The 10,152-nt window shown below is 35.1% G+C and overlaps 1 protein-coding gene across 1 annotated transcript in view; it reads right to left on the reverse strand.

Moving 5' to 3' along the window:
- The window catches only part of LOC114358324 (myelin transcription factor 1), a 31,866-nt gene extending 21,946 nt beyond the window's left edge, over nt 1-9,920 (reverse strand). The window contains exon 1 of the mRNA XM_028312257.1: nt 9,753-9,920. Within this exon, the coding sequence (XP_028168058.1) occupies nt 9,753-9,778 (26 nt within the window). The 5' untranslated portion in view covers nt 9,779-9,920. The remainder of the gene's footprint in view (nt 1-9,752) is intronic.
- Nucleotides 9,921-10,152: the final 232 nt, after the last annotated feature.

The raw sequence follows: 10,152 nt of genomic DNA on the forward strand, positions 1-10,152 counted from the left end.
TTCGCGTTACGTTCACCTCGGTAGGGTAATTAGATAAACCCGGAGGGCGGAGGATCCTTAACCGGTTTAAACTAGTGCTCATGCGGACCTCTATCAGCGGGTGGCGAGTGCCGGGTTATCTGGGGTGCGTTAATTGTAATGCCCGAGATTAGGGCGCGACACGAGGTCTTCCGCGAACACCCAGACCGCCGGATTATGGGAAGACGCTACGTGACTGCTTTGTATTCCTTGCATCTATTTGTGGGTACGACGCTAGTTTACAGCTCCCAAAATCTACCTTCTAATCTGCCTTTGAATCGCTCTATTAGCACAATCAGAAGCAGAAGTATGAGCAAAGTTAAACTCAAATACAAATCATAACTTCTAATAATTGCCGTAGACCGCGTAATTCCTTAGAAAATGAAAGGTAAGCCGTAAAACCTTGGACCCTTTCGGCGAGGGCAATAACAAACACGCGTCGGCCTCCCGCGGGCCCCTCAGACATCGCAAATTCAAATTGCACCTTAGAATTCTTAATTATTGAAATCATAAATCAAAACGTGCCGTCTGGGCGCGGCCGTAAAATTTGGAGACGGCGCGGGCTCGAGTGTGGTGGGATTAAGACATTATCACTTTTCTTTCGAGCAGTCGTGCCCTCTCTCGGCTGTAAATCAGAGGCTAAATCCAGTGGATTAGATTCATAGAGTTGCTGCGGCCTGCGGGGCGTGCCTGCGAGATAATGGCATCGTGTGCTCGCGTGATTTTGCTTTTAAATCGACTCTCAAGATAAATACTCGTCCAATTTGGGATGGGATCGAGTTTAAACGGCTTTGGGGAAGTTGGAGTTTGTAGCTGACGGAGAACGATAGCCGGACAGCGCCGCGGGTGCCAACTTGGGAACTTAGTGTTTGTCTTATCTCGAAGGAAAGGCGCCACATTTTGTTGCGATAACTACCATGATATGTAATTTTTGATAGGAATTAAAATAGAAAATTAAAAAAAAAACCTTATTACTTAGTCACCAGCAAATCATGTAAGGTTTATATGGTTTGCTATGAAAAATTAAACATAGGATTAAAGAGGTTTTCTCTGATTTTCCTATTTCAGTTAATTTTTCTCAAATCGCTTTTGAATCAAACAGTCTTCTCTGTGAACAATGTGAAAACTAACTTTTTACTGAGTTTAGCTATTTTTATAAATAAGTGACACGATCTGACTTAAAGTTAAACTTTTTTTGTGTACATTTTTTAACAAAGGGACGAATATTTCAGATATACGAGTTAGTACTAATAGCCAACGAGTAGAGTGAAAAACAGCTACGAGTAACAGTCAGTCGTAAAGAAATTCATTGTATTTTATTACGATTCTATTCTTCTCTATTCTGAACAATTGCTTCGATTTTCAACAGTCACTATTATAATCAACCATAGTACCTACCGTTCAACCCACGACACGGCATTACCTCGAGGCGCTTTTCACCCCAGTGGGTTTGAAGTATATGAGTTACGGGATATATGATCCAATGATGTCTTTAATAAACGTCATAGTTATTGTAATATTTATATCCTAAAATGTGACCGTAAAAATATAGTTTTGACTCAAACCATTAATTTTAAACAGTCATTATTAGAGTCACGCATCGCGCTGTTCGACCCACGATATTACCTCGAGGCGCTTTTCACCCCAGTGGGTAGGAAGTATTTAGGAGCCGGGTACGGGATATTGTGAACCAGTGATGTGTTAAATAAACGTGATTAACCACTTTTCAGCCGTGTTTTCAGGATGAAAGATAATATGAACATTGTTAGTATAGCAGGTTGTATATTTGTAGGTATATTGCGCACTTTGGGTTAGAAAAGTTAGAATTTATGATTCTATTTTCAGTTTTTTAAGATTTTAGGCAAAGTTTATGTCAATTCTACTGCCATTTAGAGAAGATTATCTCATTGACATCAAATGAAAAAAAAATCATTTTATACAAGCATAAGGATATCAATTATGAGCTAAATATCCAAAATAAAATATATTTATAAATTCAAAAATCAGTCAATTACTTACTGGTTGATAAAGAATTTACAACACGTACGAAAAGTTTTACGTATAGAGCTATTATACCATAAGACCATAAGAAGCCACGTAAAATAACTATCATAATTAAAAGGACTTTAAAAATTTGACATAATCCACTGATGTTACCTACACAGGTTTAGTTGAAAATTCAGCATTGCAGTATTAAATTAATCTACTTTCTTGATGATTTATCGAATAAAACGTCATACGTGTAATAAAAATATTAAAAATCAAATTTCAGCCACCTTCATCAAAAACATTGCTTTGATCATTGTATTCTTATTGAATTGTATTCTGTGGTCCTTTATCCTAATAAATAAATAAATAAAATAAATAAATACCAAAGCTTTTGTTACTCTACCAAAGTTTGGTACTCTACCAAATACATTTTCACATGCAGGCGCATCTATTCACCATAATAAAAATAGGTGAGGGGTGAATTTCCCGTTCAAAAATCGATAGTTTCGCATACTTTAGCGAGTTTGTGGGGCAATGGTACTAATTGTAGATGGCGAGCACCCTTGCCTTGCGAGACGTAGGGTTGTTGCGAGTAACACACGCTATTGTGCCTTTAAAAATAAATTCATTGTACTTTCTTAGCAAATTATTATAAAAATTATTGTTCCGAAGCAGGGGTAGGGTTAATACTGGGACGTGTAAAAGTGCTTTTTAAAAGCCTATTTGCAAAAATAAAATGTGTTTTAATGAGTTTTTTAAATTATTTCCATTAGAGAAACATGTTTAATATACTGTTAAGTCAATGTCAATGTCATAAAAAAATAATTAAACTTTCTATCAATAAAACGTAGTTTTCTAGGTAGGTTCTGCCTAAATTACTATAGGCATAGCCTGTCAAGAAATACTCGGTTACGTCTCATATTTCTTTTACACAGTGTAATTAATGATTTATTATTAAACTATACTTTTCACGTTCATAATTTTCCTTAAAACGTAGACTCTACCTTCCCGCTATGAATTATCACAGGTATTTTTGCTACTTAATGTAAGTAACTAAGATATTGTGATTCACAGTATTTATCTTGACGTGCTGACATCTTTATTGTAAAAGTTATAATATTTTTTGCAATCAGGCCTATAAAGCTTTTACACGTTCCGAGATACCTAACGTTAATCCTACCATTACAACATAAACGGTTCCCCAAAAATGGCTTATTTGAATTTAACCGAACTAACTGGGCATAGTTGTGTGTCGTCAAAAATTAAAACAATGCAGCACGTGAGTGTGAAAATCAATATTAGTCTAGCCAAGCTGTAATAAGTGGGGTAAATGGTATCGTTGCATTGTAACGTCAGCGGACGGTGACGGGCTGTACCCCTCGAGTAACATAGGGCTGGCAGATAATACTTGAAAAATGCTTTGATTGAAGAATAAGCAATCTTTTTTTAAATAACATGATCAGGTGCTGTTACAATACTATCTTGACCTACGCAAAAACTTTTCAGGTATATCAGAAGTGTATTTGAAGACGCGTTGCAAAACATAGGTATCATAAATGGTACTCCAAACCGTTAGATTTTAACAAAACTATGTCGAAAGAGTGGTTTGAGTTTGTTCCCTGACCGGAGGTTCTTTTGTTCCTGTAAGTTCCTGAACTCTGAAACAATATTTTCGGTTTCTTCAATATAGAGTACCTATATGGTATTGAGATTCTAGAGACTATAAATACGACGAAACGACATTTAATTTTCCAAAAAATATGTAGACTTTTGCACCTTATGCTTTAGTCCTAGGCTTTATTAAGTAGGTACAAAGTTTAGTCATTAAGTACGGAGGACTCCAAGTGACGACAGTTTAATACACACAAATAATGAATTTACTCTGTGACAGATTGTTGAAGACAAGTTTTATTTTATTTTGACATACTGGGTTATATTTTAGACTAAAGCATTAATATCAACTTAGAAGGGAAATTACATTACGTATATTTGAAATTACACATAGAATCACTTTAATATATTTTACAGATTATCATCATCTACTTTTGTACAGATTCATGTTTTCAAACAGTTTCTAGATACAATACAGTAAGATATGAAGCTTGTCACAAACAAATTCAAGATACCTATTATACGCTGCAAAAAGCTTGCGTTTGTTTCTTGAAATGGAAGACAACAACTTTTAATTTTCTCGCTTTATTGTTAAAACTTGCATGTTTTGAAATTTGGAATATTTTGCACTTCGATCACCAGTCCGAACTAAAATAACACAATCCACGCAAACCTGAATCATCTCTTCTTTATGAAAAAAGAAAAGCAAAAAAAAAACCTTTTAAAATAGACTCAATAAAAATAGCGTGTGTGTCAACCCTATTCATGGAGTTATCACGCAATGTATCAATGAAGGGACGCGAGCGAAACGCGTGATACTATGGTCTACGAGTTTTATACAATCCCTAAATGCAATTGCACTTAATAATAAAAGGACTATAGATTTCAATAATTTTAACAGCGTTACATACGCTGTAATGCAAAAAGCTTGCGTTGTTTTTCGTAAAATAGAAGACAAAGAAAAAAGAGAAAACCTTTAAAATTAAATTCAAAATCATGTTGTGGAGGCATTTTTAACTTTAAAATCACCAGTCCGCCGTACTAAACTAAAAGTAACGCTTCACGCAAATCTTCTTTATAAAAAAAGTTACAAAATAGATCTTGGATAAAAAATGGTGTGTGTATGAACCCCAGAGTTTCATGCAATGTTTCGCAGCGAGAGACGAGGACTACATTATTTGCATGTTATATTGATTATTTAAAACTAAATCCATCACCAGTCTGAACGCAATCCACGCAGACCTGAATCATCTCATATTAAAAAAAGAAAATTATTAAAAACCGATAAAATAGACTCTTTAAAAGTGTGAACCCTATTTACAGGGATTATCACGCAATGTATCGCAGGAGGGACGCAGGCTACACGCGTGATACTGCAACTTACTAATTCTAAACAGTTTTAAGGTAAAATGCAGTTTATTATACTACGAGCCACTGTTTAAAAAAGGTCTCAAATCTCAAGGTTTTTATAAAATACGAGTAAGTAACGCTCTAATGCAAAAATCTTGCGTTATTTTTCGTGAAGTAGAAGACAACGAAAAAAAACTTCTCGCTTTATTTTTGAAACTTGGATATATGTTTTAAAATTTAAAGAATTTTGCACTTTATTTATCACTTGTCTGAACTAAAACTCACGCAATCCACGCAAATCTTTATTTCCAGAAAGTCACGAAGAAGACTTTATAAAAATGGCGCGTGACGAAAAACTAAAAAAAAGACTATAAAAACGGCGAGCGTGTGAACCCTATTCACGGGGGTTATCACGCAATGTATCGCAGAAGGGACGTGGATACACGCGTGATACAGCGACCTTCCTTACCCTTCGGGGCTCGGATTTCTTGCATGACTTTTGAATTATATCTGACAGTTTGTTAGGATACGTTTGTTAAGATTTTTATTATAATATTTGCGCTAGTCTAGACCACTCAAACTATAGTTCACCGTTATTGTAAATTCTTATAATAGCACGTAACGTTAAATTAAATGTCTGAATGGTAAATTTACTCAAATAATATACTATTAAATATTTCAAGTAACGGTGTAAGTAAGTTTAGTATTGGAATTTTCTCTTATACCTACATCAAAATCAATTGCTAAATAAGTACGATGGCATTACACAAATCTCGAGAATAGCTGGATAAATACGTGGATTTTTTTCGAACTTCGTTGTAGGCCGTGGATTATGGAATAAGAGAAAATGGAATAATTTAATTTAATTGTATGACAGAACACACACCCGAAAGAACGAATCTAAATATATTGTAAAAGGAGAAACAGACTGACTCACTGATATATCAACGCACAGCCTAAACGGCTAAACTTAGGCACTTGAAATTTGGAAGGGACGTAGCTTAGGTACCGTAGAGGTGCACTAAGAAAGGAATTCCTGAAATTCCTACGGGAACGGGAATTAGCGGGAAAATCCTTTTGTATGAAAAATCTAAACCGCATAAGTTAGATGCTTGAAATTTGGCATGCAGGTACTTTAGTAAACTTAAAACTTAGTTACAACAGGATATTGCAAAATTCCCAAGGGAACGGGAGTTAGCGGGAAAAAACATTTGTATGAAAAAATCTAAACCGCGTAAGATAGATGAAGGGGGTAAAACGGGATCCACGCGTACGAAGTCGCGGGCGGCCGCTAGTAGAACTCTATTTTGGAGAGAATAAAATAAATAAAATAATAATAAGAACTACCTGGTAGTAAATATTTTATGTACGAAAAGGTTCTGAAACATTTGGTTAATGTTATTGTTAGAGTTTGTAATTTACACTCATTTTGAGACAGTCTTCGATACCTACTAAATATTGCATTTGTCAAAAAGTCTATTAGAAATGAACTATTGCCTAAAATATTCTGGCAAAGCGGGACATAAGCTATAATAACTCATATTTTCTGACAAAGAACAATAAAGCTGAGTTGCACCACCTAAATTTAACGGTAACTATGACGATAACCGGTGATTTTTGTATGGAGTTTGACAGATTTTTGACGTTTGTCAAAGTTAAAGTAAGATGGTGCAACAACCTAGCCTTAGATACGTTTAATTTGTTAAATGTATGTCTACAAATTGCTCATTAACACCACATTAAGCCCTTATTTACAACGTCAATTGGTATAATAATTATGACACTTTTTCAGGTGATATTTAATGATACGACCCAATTATTAAGTGGTTTACGTATCTTAAAGCACAAACGTTTAGATTGTTCTATTCACGTTAGCGTTTGATGCTCACAATAACTAAAATGTTAAAGACATCAACTAATTTATTGCTACGAAAGCTTAGTTATTAAATTAATTGTCAACAAATTACATCATTCAAAAACACGCATATTTTAGATAAATTCTACAGTTAAGTAGTAATTGTCAATGTATAAAGTCGAGCCTCAACCCTTTAACATCTGTAAATCACTTCATTGTTCAGTAAAATCACTGGCTAGTATTTAACCGTTAACTACTCGCGGTGGAACGCAAACCACAATAAATAATTCAGTCCCATCAGATACGGCGGTGGTTGAGTGGAAACAATTTGAAGCGTTTATCAGATGGGCACGCCCGCAGAGGCGTTACGTAGAAAACAGCTCACCTGGATTACGTTTGTTAAACATTTAAGGGTTAATTTTGGTTGTTTTGGAAAATAAGCGATGCCTGTTGTCTGGCGTAGCTTTAGTAGAGTTTGAGTGAGATTACTGCCGTTTTTTCATATAGAAGAAAGTCTTTATATCACCTGGATTACGTTTGTTAAACATTTAAGGGTGAATTTTGGTTGTTGATTCGGATGCGATTTGGAAAACAAGCGAAGCCTGGTTAGGCTTTAGTAGAGTTCGAGTGAGATTGCTGCAGTTTTTTTATATTGAGGGAACTTTTGTTGCTAACTTAGCAGTTTGTGTAGGCTCACCTGAATTTCATATTCTAAACAATAAAGGGTTAATTTTGGTTGTTTGTACGAATGCGAATTGGAAAACAAGCGACGGCTGTTGCTCGGTTAAGTTTTAGTAAAGTTCAAGTGAGATTGGTGGGAAAGTATTATATTGAAGGAGCTTTTGTTACCGACTCAACAGTTTCCTTAAGGCTCACCTGAATTACCGTAAGTTATACACATAAAGGTTAATTTTGGTTATTTGTGCGGACGCGATTTGGAAAACCTGGCTGTTGCCTGCCTTTTTAGATTTCGAGTTTTGCTAACTAATTGTTTAAGATCACCTAGATAAAGGATGTTAAATATTATGGGGTTAATTTTGGTTGTTTTGGAAAAGAACCGATGCCTGTTGAATGAAATTAGCTTTAGTAGAGTTCAAGTGACATTGCTTGTACTTTTTATATTGAAAAACCTACGGTTGCTTACTTGACAGTTTCCTGAAGGCTTACCTGTATTACCGTAAGTAATACCTACACTTAAGGGTTTATTTTGGTTGTTTGTGGACGCGATTTGGAAAATAATAGATGCCTGTTGCCTGGTTAAGTTGTAGTTCGAGTGAGATTGCAGTATTTTTTTTATAAAGGAAGCTTTTGTTGCTAATTGTGTAGGAGTAGGATCAACTGGGTAATGAATGTGAAACATTTAAGGGTTAAATTTGGTTACTAATTAAGTTCGAGTATGATTGCTTTGGTTTTTAAATAAGTCGCAGTTTGACAACCGTTAAGTTATAACTTTTGAATTAGTTTCATCATTGTAAGCGATTTAGGGCAAGTCTTTTAGATAAGTATTCGAGTTTTTCCATTTGTATTAGGACATGTAGCAAATAAAGATGGTAGGACTAATCCCGTATCAAGAATGTCATCAGCTGTTCAGTCGAACATAAAATAAAATAAAATATGTTATTTTGTATTTTATAATTCATCAGAAACTATGATTTTTTATTGCATTTGTTTTTGAAAGTAATCTATTATTTCATTTCATTTCATTTATTCATTCCAAAAACAAAATACATTATACAAGAAAAAGGTTTTTTTTATTATGCCTTGCATTTCGCATTAGCAAGTTTTCACGACAAAAGAAAAAGCTCCATAATATGAAAGTCTACCTGGCGATAAAAGTTGATTGAAATTCGTAAGCACCAACTACCTACCTCGAAATGAAATACATGCCTGCCTTTAAAGTAGGAATAGTTAAGTGGTGCCTAGGCTTTAGAAAAAGCTAACAACCTTTTAAGGTCCTATAAGTTTATCGCATTTCTAAAAATTTTCTTTGAAATTAATATTATAATAATACAAGTACATATAGTTGTCAAACTTCAAAGTTATAAAAGTACTTTATAAAGTCGACAATATAATTTACACTGTTTCATACCTGATAACCTACATTTTCTGAGATTTGAAATGATCATTTAACTCTATGATCTATGTTACACGCATTATTTTAACATTTCACGTTAGAATATTTCCCGAAGAAAAATTTAAGAAGTTAAAATAATAGTAACCATAAAAAAGTAATGTTTCTTGAAGTTGAAAAGTTTACGAAATATTTTTGTTCGTCATTTTTAAGTACTAACCTATTTTTTTTATTTATGAATTTAGTACAAATGTAGTACAAAGTGTTGAGGAAAATGATGAGTCGAAACAATAAGTAGGCTTGCTTTTTAGATTAAAGCAACCGATTGGTTATTTTATTTTAAAATATTTTTTTTTACAACGCGGTTTTTATTTTACTATAAAATTTTATAAAAAAAAAACGTTTTCAGTAAACATAAAAAATCTCGTATAAGGATCTATTTACATGATTTTGTATCTTGTGGTTAGAATACAGTGAAGAAAAAAGCCCTAAAATCATTATAATAATGACGCACAACTTTTCATTCATTCAGAGATCCTCAAATACACTCAACACAACCTATTTTTTCTCTAGCATACATTTCACTTAAAAATTCACAGTTATTGTTATTATTATTTGTAACAAATCGTCGAAAGCATTTCGTGAAATGGTTTTACGAGCGTGGGATTTGTGCGTAAACGTTTCATATTTATTTTATTGTCTTGACACTTCTTGAGTATTGCACGTCGAATACACCGCTGAAATAAACCGCATTCTAATCATAAAACGTGTTGCACTAATAGCGTATTCGGTACGCACGACGAAAATTCGTTCAAAAAAATATTTGTCGAAAAAGTTGTATTAAAAGCGTGGACTTACCACACAGGGCGGACTAGTGCCGACATCGCTATAACCCGGCGGGAAGCATCGCACTAAATGTTTGTTAAAAAAATCACGCTCGCACTAAATTGATCACTGCACTGAACTAGCTTTGCATTTGTTTGGTAGCGGCGTAGGGTCTACGGCGTAGCACTGGCTACGGTGGGAAAGTTTGTCCTTGTTCCGTAGCGGCCGCGGGTGGGTCGGGTCGGACGCGGCGCGGAGCGGGCGACTCGCGGGGCGCGCTGCGCGGACTATGCGGAGCCGCGGCCGCGCGCCAGCGGCGGAGCCTGCGCGCGCACGCCCTGCCCACCGCCCCGCCCCACTCACCCGCAACCTATTTATTTCTAGTTACGTAAAATTTACGCGCAATAACCGATACTGCATCTAGCTTATGTTA

This window comes from Ostrinia furnacalis, unplaced genomic scaffold, assembly GCF_004193835.3.
Source record: "Ostrinia furnacalis isolate ACB-3 unplaced genomic scaffold, ASM419383v2 OfSCF3843, whole genome shotgun sequence".
Classification (NCBI taxonomy): Eukaryota; Metazoa; Arthropoda; class Insecta; order Lepidoptera; family Crambidae; genus Ostrinia; species Ostrinia furnacalis.